This window comes from Liolophura sinensis, chromosome 6, assembly GCF_032854445.1.
Source record: "Liolophura sinensis isolate JHLJ2023 chromosome 6, CUHK_Ljap_v2, whole genome shotgun sequence".
Taxonomy (NCBI): domain Eukaryota; kingdom Metazoa; phylum Mollusca; class Polyplacophora; order Chitonida; family Chitonidae; genus Liolophura; species Liolophura sinensis.
The window spans coordinates 32,457,626-32,473,491 of NC_088300.1; the positions used below are offsets into that span (position 1 = coordinate 32,457,626).

Below are 15,866 nucleotides of genomic sequence, written 5' to 3' on the forward strand. Positions count from 1 at the left end.
CATCACGTTTATGAATATTTCTGTCAAAAAGATCACAGTTATGTGAAGAGGGTACAGATTTGTACTAGAGTACATCCACATACCTCATCTGCATCATGTTTATGAACATGTCTGTCAAAAAGATCACAGTTGTGTAAAGAGGGTACAGATTTGTACTAGAGTACATTCACGTACCTCATCCGCATCACGCTTGAATTCCTGGTATTCCAGCGAGTCTTTCAAAGCTTTTTGACGGTCTGCCGCCTTATCTTTAACCTTCTGACGCCTTTCATTTATCTTCTGGCGTCTTTGGTCAATGCTATTGATGATAAAAAAATTAATATCAGTAAATGAAAACAGAAAGAGTCAAGTTTCAATGCAATAATTACATAAATTGAAAGAGGGTGACATGAAAATCCAGCTACCCTAATTCTTCAAGCTTCTGCAACCAATATTTTGAAAGATTCTGGGGATGGGGTGTTGGGTAAAAATTTGTACAGTTTTATAAATCTTGCATCTTTAATGCCCCAAAGAAATCATTTTAGCATCATTTTCACAAATATTATGTGCATAAATTTCCAGGATGTGCGTAAATACACGATTAACAGTATTCACATTTCACAAGAATCATACAGAATAACAGATGAATAAGCAGAAATAATCTTATTTTGAAAGCAATACACGATCCTTTTGAGCTTATCAATCATCAGAATAAGAACAAAGTCAAAGTTCACAACAATTTAAAAAAAAACAGCTGTTATTTTTCCTAACAATGGATAAAACGGTTGAAAAAATGAAACTTGATTAGTATCAATTTTCAATTCAATAAAATGAACCTTTATGAAAGAAATTCTGAAAACTGTTTCATGAAAAACGTAAAAGCGTGTACAATATCTATATTAAGGCGTCCACGGGACACCTCTTGAAATCATTCGGATTATTATTTTTAGGGATCCACGTCAATATCCTAGTGGGACACCTCTTAAAATCTTTCGGATTATTATTTTTAGGGATCCACGCTAGTATTCTAGAGGGACACCTCTTCAAATCATTCAGATTATTATTTTCAGGGATCCACGCTAGTATCCTAGAGGGACACCTCTTCAAATCGTTCGGATTATTATTTTTAGGGATCCACGCTAGTATTCTAGAGGGACACCTCTTCAAATCATTCAGATTATTATTTTCAGGGATCCACGCCAGTATCCTAGTGTAATACCTCTTCAAATCGTTCGGATTATTATTTTCAGGGATCCACGCCCGTATCCTAGTGTAATACCTTTTCAAATCGTTCGGATTATTATTTTCAGGGATCCACGCCCGTATCCTAGTGTAATACCTTTTCAAATCGTTCGGATTATTATTTTCAGGGATCCACGCCAGTATCCTAGTGTAATACCTCTTCATATCGTTTGGATTATTATTTTCAGGGATCCATGCCAGTATCCTAGTGTAATACCTCTTCAAATCGTTCGGATTATTATTTTCAGGGATCCATGCCAGTATCCTAGTGTAATACCTCTTCAAATCGTTCGGATTATTATTTTCAGGGATCCATGCCAGTATCCTAGTGTAATACCTCTTCAAATCGTTCCGATTATTATTATTGTTACTATTATTGTTACTATTATTGTTAGTCAAGTCATAAAATTACAATATCTCCAAAACTGGTAAAAGTAGAAAAACCAATCCTTCATAAGGAACTTATGAAGCAACTTATGACGTTTTCCGCTGTTTTACTAGTCACGTGATGACATTTTGAATTTTATTGACAAGCTAAAAAAATCTTCTTCTCCAAATGGCTAAACCTACTGAAATAAACTTTTTATGTGGATTGTCCGACCCATATTGTATAACACTTTTAGTTTGGTATACATATAAGGCCATAGCTGAAAAATGAACGTGGCACAAAAGAAGGTCAATTTTTATTTATTTATTTATCTGATTGGTGTTTTATGTACTCAAGAATATTTTACCAATACGGTGAAGGCCAGTATTGTGGTGGGAGGAAACCAGGCAGAGCCAGGGTATAAACCCACAACCATCCGCAGGATAGTCAATTTTTTAAACTGCATAAAAGCATTAAATAAACACACTACCTAGTGCCCATTGACGACACAATTACAAATATGCAAGAATTATTTTAGTATTTTGTGTGGATTTCATGTTTTAACGAAAAAAAAACCACCAACAATTTTCCCATGTTATTTGCAAATACTAGCAAACCTGCTGTTCATCTGGGTTAACGTATGGGACTAAGAACTAATATAGACATGTACTACAGCTTTATGTAACAGAATAATCTCATTACAACTGGCTAATTACAAACAGACTATAGTTCAAATCACGTTGTGGCATCTGCTCCTCTTGGCTATCAAAGAGAGCTACTTGACAATATCCAATTCTCACAATTAATCAACAGCTAGGATCAAAGCCTGATCAGCTGGTTGACTCACTGTTCACTGCTTGGATGTCCGTCTGACACCAATTTGTCTGCCAGCTCATTAAGAGCTTTCACTTTCTCGTCTTGCGCCAGCAGATTTCGCTCGAAGTCATCATGCCTCTTCAACAACATCTCCACACCATCCACAGTGCTCTGCAACGGCAAAGATTTATTTATTTATTTGATTGGTGTTTTACTCCATACTCAAGAATATTTCACTTATATCTAGCCACTTAATTAAAACAGATGGGAGTTTTTAAGGAAATCTAGATGGACAGCAAAAAACAAAGGAAAAAAACTTCTCATCAAAATCCAAATAATAACAGTTCTAGAGCCTATTTTTTTAAGGTTAGTCGGGTTATGACCAACAAACACACTCTAATGGCTGAAGTCCGAAGTCAGACTTATTACATGCATGACATTTCCATGCAGCATTTACAGCGTGACGTCACAGTGAGTAGACCCCGAACATCACAGGTGAAACCGCAACAAGCAACATGTTTCATGTCATGCAACAAGAGACGTGTGATAAGTCCTATGTCACACTAGCAACAATCAGAATCAAGCAAAATGTCAGCAAAATGAAAAAAACTAAACTATAATGCCATACAGCAACAACTATTATCCCAGATTAGTTTTTTTTCCTCTTTACATTAAAAAAAATCCTTTGATATTAATACGAAGGTGGACCAATCAACAACGCACCTTGGGAAAAACCATAAAACCTTAATAAATCCTTTTTCGTATAGCGTCACAAGACTGATAAAAATTTAAGATTATTTAAAAATCCAATTAAAAAAAAAAAAAAGTAAGGCATGGAAAACTTACTCCCAAGTCACCGAACTCTAAAAACGCTTCTTGACTGCTTGTTACAGAATCAATCTGATCTGCCTCTTTGTTGAAAACCTGAAAGTGAGAGAACAAAGAAATAATTGAAAAAAAAAAAAATCAATCATATCCCACTGACGTTTTTGCACTAACCATGAAGAAAAAAATCTGTCAATATCACGTGAACATTAGACGGTGATTTATTTGACGTTAAGGAACACGATGGGTAATTGACGTTGTATAAGTGTGAGAGCTAACAAGAGCACAGCAAGAATTTGGCTTTGCGCATCAACAACCCCTTTGGGTACAAACGTGCAGGTGCATATAATTCACATTCCGCTCAAAACAAGAAAAGAACAGACCAGACCAGAACTGCACAGGTATACAGTGATCCAGCTTAATCAATACATCTCTGACCCTCGCACTCCATCACGCAACAGCGTGGCAAGCTTAACTGTTGTCAAGGTAACCAGGTAAATCTGAATTACCTGGAGATTGTAAGCATCCTGAAGCTGTTTATTTCTTTTGTCCCACATGTCATTGAGCGCCTTCTCTTCATCTCGCAACTTCTGGAGTTTCTCCTGTACGCCCTTGGCATTGGGATCATTTTTCAGAATTTGTCGGCCAAGTGCTCGAGCTTTGGCAAATCTGAGTGCACAAAGAACATCAAGGTGTCACTCACAATGAATACAAAACTTCTACAGTCTTGCTTTCTTTAGATCTATTTTACCCACGTTACATCAAAGACATTAACACGTTCTAAAAGAGCCTGAATCAAACCTGATAATAGAACACACGTTTTTAACTCAAAACAAGAACAGAACTTCAGGACTAATGCTATCCTTCGTGTAGACTTACCTTTTGTCAAAACACATTTACAATAAACGCATTCTACACATAACTGGGATATAGGCTGAATCATCCGGTGACAAAACAAGATGCATTTACCTGACTTTACCTGACAGTTGATAAAAAGTTGACAAAGAAAGTTTTTTTTTCTGAACCAACACTGTAGAAATTTTTCCTAGTTTTTTCAAGGCTTTCAAATCATATAGGTGCTAACAGGAACCATAAAGTTGACAATTCTGCAGTGTCCCACAGAATTTCATCTTCCACCATTAAAAATGAGATTCCAGAAAACACATTGGTCTAGCCTTTTGCAGTTGTTAATTATTAATTTATATATTTATCATGGTTGTTTTTCCACTTCAACAATAATGATATGTATTATGGGAGGGGGGAGGAATAAACTGGCTTGTCCGGGAGAAAACCATCAACTTTTGGCAACACGCTGACAAACTTTCCCATAGCTGAAGTATAGATACGCACACCATTTTGGTGGAAGACAAGTGCCACACGAGTTTCACTGATCATCTATAGTTAAGAAGGCCACATAAGCAATGAAAAACTTGGGAATACACAGTTTTTTTTATGATTTTCTTATTTTGAACCCACTTGTCTTTATGTGCTTTAATATCATCTCCCAAATCCTGGAGCTCCTTTAGCATGGCCTCGGCTGATTGGACATCTCGGGGTAAATCTCCACTGGACAGTTCCGCTTTGACACTGGCTGACCAGGACAGCTGCAAGTAGGAACGGGTGATAATTTTATGTTAGAAGATTGCTAACCGAGACAACATAAAGGTCATAACTGTAGGTTTTGCAAAAGGTTCACGATGCCAACAGTATCATCTGTCTTACAAACTAAAGTTCACGAACCCTTTATAAAACAGAATGCTGCATTAACTATGCTCAAATAATTTGTAAAGGTTTAGTAAACCACTGACCATTAACAAAGAATGTTTTGCAAAAATTTTGAGCAATGGTGCATTGTCCAAAATAATACCATCCCTGGTGGCTTTTAAAACACAAACAGATTTTTTTTGTGCGCACCAACCAATATAACAAAGAAAATCTTGAACACCATGGTATACGCCTATCAAATAAATATAACGAAAAAATGATTTTCTTTTATTATTTATTGATTTGACTTGCATTTAATGCGGTGTTCAAGATTTCTTTGGTTATAATGCCCTTTACCTTTTTCAGCACAGCAACATATTTTTGATATCACTTGGAAGATTAACATGTGCTTTCTTTTCATCATAAATCTAATTTAATCACATAATACCCTTTAATTTATGCACCATACCTGTATATCCACACTCAATCAGAAAGTCATGTATGTTTGGAAAATGCTACAATGATGTACTATAAGAGAAATTTCAAAGTCAAAGAGTAAAATAACCATTTCTTTATCATTTATTTCACACAAACTTCTAGTAAATGAATCTGTTGCTTACCAAGTCTTTTGAATCATCGTGGAATTGATAGATATCATTAGCTCCATCAAGCTGTGCCTTTCTTGCTGCTGCTTTGTCCTAAATGAAAAACAAAAGCATAGCAATCCTTCATATATAGCTGCGAAAGACTTATCTATTTATTTGATTGGTGTTTTACGCCGCACTCAAGAATATTTCACTTATACGGTGGCAGCCAGCATTATGGTGGGAGGAAACAAAGTAGGCGAAAGAATACATAATGGCATACAAAACTCATAATGGCAGTATACTGACTATTCTTTGTTCAATTCATATACAATATGAAAAAGCTCCTGACTACAAGTATCTGTCCTATCTGTTAGGTGGGGGCCTCTGTGGTCCAGTTGGTTAGCGCACTTGCACAGTGTAATGACCAAAGAGTCTCTCACCAATGCGGTCGCTGTGAGTTCAAGTCCAGCTCATGCTGGCTTCCTCTCCGGCCGTACGTGGAAAGGTCCACCAGCAACCTGCAGATGGTCGTGGGTTTCCCCCGGGCTGTGCCCCGTTTCCAAACACCCACCCACCATATTGCTGGCCGCCATCGTATGAGTGAAATATTCTTGAGTATGGCGTAAAACGCCAATCAAATAAATAAATAAATATCTGTCAGGTACTTGGTATTCAGTCTCAAACACACAAGCCAGGACCAATACCGAAACATTACTCATCCCTAAATGAATTAGCGTCCATCAACAATCCAAACGGTTGCTATTCAAATCTTCCTAATTCATACAACAAGCCAGACGCTAAATGCCAGCAGTCTCTTATGGAAACTCCATATTGCTGTCGTCGTACATGCATCAAGCCAGTTGTCTGAGGTCACTTGTAGATCTTAAAGTTAAAAGCAAAGAAAACACTAACATGAAATACATGAAAGACCATTAAACAACATTTTTAAAAATGTTTTTAAAAAATTTCTAATTTTTTTTTTTTATGGTTTGGTATCTAGAGCAAAAAATCATGTTTCTCATCGTAAAATTTCATGAAGTGTCAACTTGTCAAGCGATAAAAAAAAAAATAAAGCCTAATAACACTGGCATCATACACACTGTCCTGCTGAAAGGATTGATTTATCATCTGGCAGGGAAACAACTTGAAAGAGAACGACCTTAACAAAGAGCAACTGTCACCTGGTGATACTGCTGAGATAATTATGACAGAGTAGAGTATTGCTCGTCTTGTGACGTCTTATTGATTGTCTTATCTTGCACGTACCTGCGATACAATGGGCATGTAACTATCACAGGTGTTCAATGTCATATACATGTATATGCATGTATATAACACAGAAAACAGCTTCATAGACAGAATCTATATCCTGCCCAAAAACCAGGGCTGCATGAAACTGTGTGACACAAAAAGAAACAGCCTTTCTTTTCTGTGTTTACATGTTTAAGTCTTCAAGCCACGAGACAGATTGCACAAAAAAAAAAAAAAAAAAAAAAAAAAAAACCAAAAAAAAAAACACCAACAAAAAAACATGTTTGCTTATAAACCTAAATTCTTTCAAATATGATGAAAACACAAGAAGATCCATCTCTTAATCACTGCAGAATTCATTAAGAACGAATGAATGACTATGCCTATGCTTTATAGGTAATAATATTCTCCACATTTGTCTGTGCGAAATTCCCCTGGGAAATTCTGATTCATGCATTCCTAGCCTGACAGGGCAATCTTACAAAACTTCTGGAACAGTCAAAAGAAATGCTAACACTTTTAAAAACAATGGAAATTCACAAGTGTTAGTTTTTGAACACAGCTTATACAGCACTCACCTGCAAGGCTTTCCACATATCCATAATGTCTTTCTGCCTGTCATCCACATAACCCCTCTCATCTGGGTATGACCCCTTCACTCTAGAAATGCACCATGTAAAAATAAACACACTTCATCAGGCCAGGGAAAAAAAAATTACAAATTTGCAGTTCAATAAATGACCTAAGCTTCTACCCAATAATTAATTTTTTAGAAGCAAATAGACTGACCACTAAAATAATACAGGGCTCAGCGAGATACTATTCAGTTTTGCTCATAAATTATTTTGTTCTTTATTTATTTGGTTGGTGTTTTTATGGTGTCTCCAAGAATATTTCACTCATACAATGTAGGCCAGCATTATGGTTGAAGGAAGCCAGGTTTTACTAATTTTACCCCTGAGCTCAAGACCTGCAGTATTTTTAAAGAAACCACCCCTAACATTTTGTTTAACATTGCTCTCTCTATTATGGGATGCCCACGCTAAAGGGACGGCATAAGCTACGCCTGTACTTTATACAGAGCTAATAACTCTGAACAATTCAGATAATAGTCACTCTGCTGGTGTAATTTGGTTATTAAACCATAATAAATTAAAGTTGGCAATAAATTAACATCTGACATGAACAATGCAGCTCGAAAATACTGCTGATGTGAAAACTTAATTCTTTTTGATACATCATTATGACGCTTTGATCTGAATATTATTATATTTTCATATAAAGTCTTTGAGGACACAATCTGATAGCAACAACTAATCAGAAATGTTCATTCTTTCCAATTATGGAAAAACAATTTTCTTCGTTTTTTTTTAGCTGTGGATGTCATTATTGTCTGAAGATAATGAGGTATTCATGTTGTTAGCTAGGGGGAATAAAAGAAACAATTATCGTATGACTTTGCAGGTAGATAATCCTGACAATGATGCTGTGTTGCATTCCTTAGTTGGACTTTCAGTAAACAGCACTCAAGGCAGCTCCTAATGGACAGCCATTAATCCCAACAGTCAATACTTCCCAAGAACAGGTTTCTGCGAAACAGCCTTTAGATTTGATATGTCTTCCATAAAATCTCTTCACAAATTAACCCTAATGATAATCTTTTGTTCGTCACAACCCCTGCTTCATTCTGAATGACTCGGTGACACTTGTCACGGGAGAAGGTTTATACGTGGATTAAAGCCTTTCCAGACTGTCTGACAAGACTGCATTAAATTCTATCAAATATATTACAATGCATGTCTCTGGCAGCTTGTCATTGGCAAGGGAGTGGTCTATGCTCGAAATCAACGTCACCTTTCGGAAACAATTCACCATAAGTATACATAACAATAAGATTGTCAAGAGACATTCCATTTAACAATAACATATATTTATTTATTTATATGATTAGTGTTTTATGCCGTACTTAAGAATATTTCACTACCTCATACGTCACATTTTGCACTTTAAAATCTTCTGTTTTTCTCAATCAAATCAGAGGCACAGGAAAGTCAATGAGCATTCAAATGATGGTTGTAAATGTACTACTAAAATATTCAGAATCTGTCAATATCATTTGTTAGTTTTCAGGGGCCATTTGTTCGAAACTGTCTTTAAGACTTAATACCAGATTGACTTTAGCCCAGGCTCAGTTTTGTGCCCTGCCCAAAAGTAATTGCGTAACAGTATATTAAATATGAACTAAATCTGCTGCTTTTTCCTTTGGACTTTGGCTGGGGTTTTTTTAAATTGTGAATATGTAATAAGACTTACTACCAGTTTTAGCTAATTAGAAAAACTGGGACCTGTATATAATGCTTGGGAGTGCTGACTAAGTGCATGTCTTCTACTGACACAGACAACATTGTAACAGCTGGTGGTTTATTGGGTAGACGATAAGACATTACCAGAAGAAACTATTGAATATATGTGTAGTATGCATGCTTGGGGTTTAACTTCCTTCGTACATTAGGTGCGTGTGCATATACTGCGTCTTCTTGTGGCAGCGTGAGTCCATGCCACCAAAGTGCTGCCTCCACTGAAGTATCATGCCAAAGACACCTGACATGATAGCCTACCCAGTCATTATATTCACAGCAGGTCAACCAGTCCTGTTTCCTTGCCTTAACCTCTCAGTACTGAGCGCCAAGTGAGCCATCTACATGTACCATTTTTTTTTTTTTTTTTTTTTTTTTTTTACAAAGTGTTCGGTGTGACTGGGTTTGATCCTGTGTCTCGCGACTTCATGGCTGACGCTCTAGCCATTACGTCACCAAAGCGATCACAATTTATAGATCAAGGCTTGAAACAATAAACTGAAAGAGTAAGGGTTGTGCAGGGATAAGCAATCGTGAAAACGAACTCTCCAAACCGAAGGGGCTGAACCAGTATACTGTTGTCCAAAGTGGACTAGAAATTAATCCAGATTTAAATCTTAACACAAATCTTGTTCTAATATCAAGGAAATTGGAATTCCATCCAGACTAAAGTTAAGCTTACGATGCTCATACACTTCTGAACAACTTGGCCTTGCTTAATGGTAATAACTTACGAGTCAGCCAAGTAGTTCATGCGTTTCATTTTCTCTTCCACAGGCACAAGTTCTCTCTCCAGATTCTGAAAAACATATCATCTTTTACTGTGAAATGTGACTGATAAATCTGACTGATAATTTGTCATTGCATGCAGTTGGATTTATTTTTTTCATGTGGTATTTTCATTGCTGTTTAATGCAATACTGAAGAATATTCCACTTATACAATGGCTGTCAATTTTATGCATGCAGGAAACCCATGTGCCCTGGTTAAACCAACAATCTTTGGCATGATGTTGACGCACATTCCCACGTGATGTACAAACTAGCATGTCACATGGAAAGCAAGTTCTCCAGCTTTAACAGATGTAACACTGCACCAACGGATCCACAAACACCCTCAAATTCTTACTGTCACCAAAATGGCTGTTCTGCTCCCTCACAAAGCTTCAACCTTTTACAGCCAGATGTTACTGGTTCAGCCTTACATACAACATCAGACAAAGGTCATGGTAAAATCCACTAATTTCATGTATATTTAATTTCACGTTTTTCAGTTAAAAATCACCAGATATGTCTGCAATCACATGTAGTATGAATGACTTACACTAATTGCCCCAAGAATAGACCAGAAAAGTTTTTTTCTCAGAAGGCAATTATTTACTGGCTTGATAGCATGCAAGACAAATCTCCTACTATACAGCCTAGCTAAACCTCCAAGGCTAGCAGCCATGAAAGCATTCTTTCCAAAGTCCTATATCAAACAATATCACCTTGCATTTTAAACAGAACGTAACAAGAATGTCACTAGTGATCAGGCTTTAAGGTAACGTTACAATTTCCTCGGTATAATAAAATATTAAGTGAGAATTTCATAAGGAAGGATCTGGGGTTGTTTTCCTGCAGATGACATCAACAGGGTATCAGCCCCATGTTTATCGCAGCAGCTAAATCCTGATTTGTACGCTGATGTATTATCAAATCAATGCTTGCAACAACATCAGACATCCACAAAAGACCTACAGCGTGTTTGCGCTTAAGTAGCTCGTTATGCTTGAGATCTTTGCCGATGTCATCGTTATTCATGCCACTGTCCTTTTCTCGGATCCAGTCTTGAAGCTCGTCACACGTAGACTGAAACAACTCAATGCTGCAAGAAAAAAAAAATAACGAGATGTATTGTTTAGAACAATACACTTGCACAATTGATCATCAGACAAAAAAAAAAATAAAAGAAAAAAATAAAAAAAAATATCAGGCAAATATCTTTATAATTATGCTTTCCAAACACTAAAATCAATGGATCATGTCAGTATAAAAATTCTAGCTTTTGGTTGTTTCTTCTTTCAGCCATGTCTTTGATTATATATTACTCATCAGACTGTTCTAAGTCAGAATTCTAATTAAAAATGCATTGGTTATGAGTCATTTTATTATATGAGGCTTTATCTTATATTTCACCTATAAAGTGTTAATTAACAAATGTTTCCAAATACCAGTTTCTTCAAAGAGCAATTCATTTATATTTGGGAAATTTGTCACCAAGATAACTGTTTAAAAATTCACAACTGTCATGGTTTACGGAATTGCAGTTCACAATATTTCATATTTATTTATTTACTTTATTGATGTTTTACACCGTACTCAAGAATATTTCACTTATACCACGGCGGCCAGCATTATGGTGGGGGAAACCCACTACCATCCACAGGATGTTGACAGATCTTCCCACATACGAGGGGTATTTTAAAAGTTAAAAGTTCACCTCACTGACTATCCTCATTAGAACAAGTACATGTATCAAACTGCAGGCGGATCCACATGGGAAAATCTGTCAGCAGCCTGCCCAAAGGTCATGGCTTCCTGTTGGGCACATCCCACCCGTATGCACACGGCCACTGTGTTAGTGAAATACTCTTGAGTACAACATAAAACACCAATCAAATAAATGCGTAGCCAATCTGTTAAGTATGTGGAAACCAAGCGAAAAAGGTGATGTCATTTTCAAGAAATGTTATCCAAACTCAAGGTTTTGTCATACTGGTCCCAGATCTCAATATGCCTCTGCAGAATTCACAGGGAAGATGTTCACAGTTAAATTACGTATTTCTGTCTGTTTTATGACAGCTCACTTTATTTAATACATTATCACCTTTTATTGTCTTCTTTTGTTTTAAGAATCTTGGGAGGAAATCAGTGCATATGCTTAACAATTGTACAGTACACCCATCGTGAACGAACATTTATGCTGTACATGTATCTACATAATATAAATGGCCATATAGTTCTGCACTGAGTATGGCATAAAACAATCAGCAAAAAAAAAAAAATATATATATATATATATATATATATATATATATCAAAACATGTTCAAGTTATCAATTTTTATGTCCACAGAAAAAGCACAATCAATCTTACCTGGATGCTCCTTTCAGAGATTTTTCTTTCTCCAACTTTAATTTGTTGAGATGGTTCCACCTGTTGAGATAATCGAGTTATGATGAAGAATTGTTAGAAACTAAACATACTGAAGTAACTGTCATTCTACTTCTCATAATTTCATAACTGCTACTATGAAAGCAGAGCCTTAATACCAAAGAGCTATTTATTTGACACATGTCTTTTCTCCATGACTGCCTCATGAGTGACTTGTTACAGATATCTCCATGGCTACAACTAGGGAAATCATGATTTTTTTTTTTAACTCTGAATACATCTCCCCAGAAAGTGTAAAATTTATTGATTTGATCTGAATGGTCTGTTCTCCAAACTATATCTTTTGCAGGACACTGAATATTCAGCTTTATATGAGGAAATCCGGCATGATGCCTATTACTGGTGTATGACTACCACCCAACTTGGTCCACATCTTGACCACGAAAGCGCACTAAATATTCGACAAATGTATCAATCCATAATATAGGTCGGTTCCAATAAAGAAACCCACAGGTGAATTTTCACATGATAAACTAGCTTTAGTGCAAAATAGGACAACTACTAATACGTTTATTTTCGTACACTGATCATTTTCAACCAATTTACACAATGAGAAAGTCAGAATGTCATCACAAAATCAGCAATGTGGGTTCATTCAGCCAGGAATCTCAGCATCAGATGTCACCATCACACGCGACTGATATCTTTACTTTCCCTGGAGACAGTATGTTTATTTATTTAATCATTTGATAAGGGTGTGAATATTTTGCTTGTACAACAACACACTTACGGCGACATGTCATTGAGATTTCGCATAACAAGTTGCTTGTTTACACCCAGACAAGACGGATCATGTGTGGCAGTGCGGATGAATTACAAGACTAATTACCTGTCATTGATCTCCTTCTGTCGCTTTTTCACCTGATCTGTCTGACTGCTACCTGAGCTGATGATGTCATCAGCCAGACTGTTTAAGTCATCCAAACGGCCTTTGTTCGCAGCCAAGCTGGTCAGAAGGTTCTGAATATATTAAGGCGAAAAAGGATCAGGTGGTTTGTTAAAATTTAAGCATCAAATTAACGATATCTATGTTGTATCACATCAATTTTTTTTTTGGTTTGAGAACTTAAATCATAATCCATCTTAGAATTTGATTAATTTTTTTAAACCTAACTTAAATGATGTAAACAATTAATTAATTTATGTAAAGTGAACAGATCCCATAAAGTTTCTATACTAAAATACATATCTGGTGAAGTGATCGCAAAATTAAAAAAAAAAAAGATGTGAATACCTCAAACTTTTTACGAACAGCATCCATATTGTCTGTCAAACTTTCTCTACTCGTCAAGGCCTTTTCCTGTTAATAAAAAAAAAAAGAAAAAAAAAAAGATTTACCTGGTACATTTTTAAATTAGCCATCATACATGTCACAGGAACTTATTTATGACAGATATAGTGACATACAGCACTAAATCCCTTATTTGCCTGAATTATTTAATAAACACAATGAAACAGTTATTATCTATGATCATGTAAGATAATATTTCACTCTGATGTGAATACATATATCTATATAATCACGAGGTATTAATTACATAGAAAATATACGGAAATGCTTTCGGGAATCACATCAATTAACTCACAAACATACACTGATTACGGTAAACAACTTAAAATTTCACCCAGGGCTATAAAGTGATACTTTCTAATGATCTTAGAAGGTGTTCTCAGGTTTGCATGGTAGGTATGATGATGGCCTAATGGAAAAAATATAAATTTTATCACGAAAAGTAAAATTTTATGACATCAGATACTGACCTCCTCTTGTGCTGCATAATGACTGCTCATATTCATGGTTGGGTTACACTAATTTAACTTGTTGCTTTACAATCATAATTTAAATTGTTGTTTTACAATCATAATAATTTCTTTTTTTCAATGTCAGAGGAAGGTATAATAATAAAAACAAAAACTTGAAAATCGTCTAATCTGGTGCTGCCTTTCTATTTTCAATATACCGGCCCGGGTAGCAGAACTGGCAGAGCGTCCGCTTCGTGAGTGGTAGATCCAGGATCAATCCTTGGTCGAGTCATACTTAAGACTTTAAAAGATGAAGTTGTGACTTCCTCGCTTGGCATTCAGCATGAAGGGGATAGTGCAACGACTGGTTGACCCTTATCAGTATAATGGCTCGTGCAGAGAGGATTACTTGATGGTAAGTTGTCTCAGTGAAAGCAGCACTAGGTAAAAGAGGGGTGGAAATCTGTCCTGCAGCAAGGAGGTACATTACATACGCCCTACAGATTCCTTTGTCATTATATGACTGAAAAAACTGTTGAGCACGACGTTAAACCCAAGCACTCACTCTATTTTCAATAAGCTGTCAAAAAGAACACTAAATTATCACCTTTTCTTTCATCCAAATGTCAAACTCATCGCAATCTCGATAGAACTTGAACAGTCTGATGGCATCTTCCAGTGAGATTTTTCTTGCCTGAAATTAAAAAAAAGAAGTAATTTTGAGAATATACATGTAATTAAAACTCGTAAAATCTTGCATCAGTTGAGAGGTTGTAATGCATTTTATCTATATGCCACATTCTGACCACAAATACCATTTTGTTTTAAAGTGTTTCATAGTAAGGAATCACAATACAAAGCATATAGTTCAAATTTTGAAGCGGATATCAACAGGCCATAAATGTATTAGACAAAGTGTTGTAAAGCTTTATTTCTTAGGTCTGAAAGCCAGTTATAACTTTATCTTTTGGTGACATCACACAACACGGCTATGTTGTCATGTGCAATCTAGTTCCCAGTGTAGTCAAATTCCCAGTGCTGCCTCACTCAAAGACCAGGCTGAGACACCAGATTGCCCACCCAGTAGTACACATGCATGTGCAAGTAAAATTGGGATGTGCAAATCAAGTAGGCATGACCACAACTGGATTTAAAATCATGATGTCTATTACTTCTCATTTATCTTTATTATTAGATTATCAATTTTTCACTTATGGTTGACGAAAAAAAAAATGTGCACCCGGGGTAAACCACTACATATTGGCAAGTTTGCCAAAGTCGCCTACATGAGATGCACAGATGTGTGATCTTCTTTGAACATTTAGACTATGTTTATTTTATATATGCTATTCGACTTTTGATTATGTTTATTTTATATATGCAAGTTGACTTTCATGCTATACTCAAGAACTTACACCAGAGCAACCAGTATTATGGTGGAAGGAAACCAAGCAGAGCGAGGGGAAATCCACGATCATGTGCAGTAAGCCAGAATGAGCATGCTGACCAATAGTCTATAATGGCCCTCATTTCATCTACGCAAATGGCCACAAAATAATTGTCCACCACATTAGCTCATTACCAGTGAGAGCAGGGAATCCCCAAATTCCCTGACCTCACCTGTGCAGAACCAACACCTCGTGTGCGCTAATGACAGAAAAACGCCCACACGGCGGACAAGCTAATCTTACAGCCGGTCTGTTCACCAGAATAACTGTCACAGAACAATACATTAAAGCAGAGAGAAAGACAGAACCGTTAAGTGCAGCCTACATCCTGC

The 15,866-nt window shown here is 36.3% G+C and overlaps 1 protein-coding gene across 1 annotated transcript in view; it reads right to left on the minus strand.

Moving 5' to 3' along the window:
• LOC135466408 (spectrin beta chain-like) overlaps positions 1-15,866 on the minus strand; it is a 153,590-nt gene that overhangs the window by 46,786 nt on the left and 90,938 nt on the right. Inside the window, 13 exon segments of the mRNA XM_064743860.1 lie at positions 175-298; positions 2,436-2,575; positions 3,251-3,328; positions 3,739-3,898; positions 4,706-4,833; positions 5,554-5,631; positions 7,350-7,431; positions 9,863-9,927; positions 10,868-10,994; positions 12,266-12,325; positions 13,173-13,303; positions 13,578-13,643; positions 14,694-14,780. Of these exon segments, the coding sequence (XP_064599930.1) occupies positions 175-298; positions 2,436-2,575; positions 3,251-3,328; positions 3,739-3,898; positions 4,706-4,833; positions 5,554-5,631; positions 7,350-7,431; positions 9,863-9,927; positions 10,868-10,994; positions 12,266-12,325; positions 13,173-13,303; positions 13,578-13,643; positions 14,694-14,780 (1,326 nt within the window).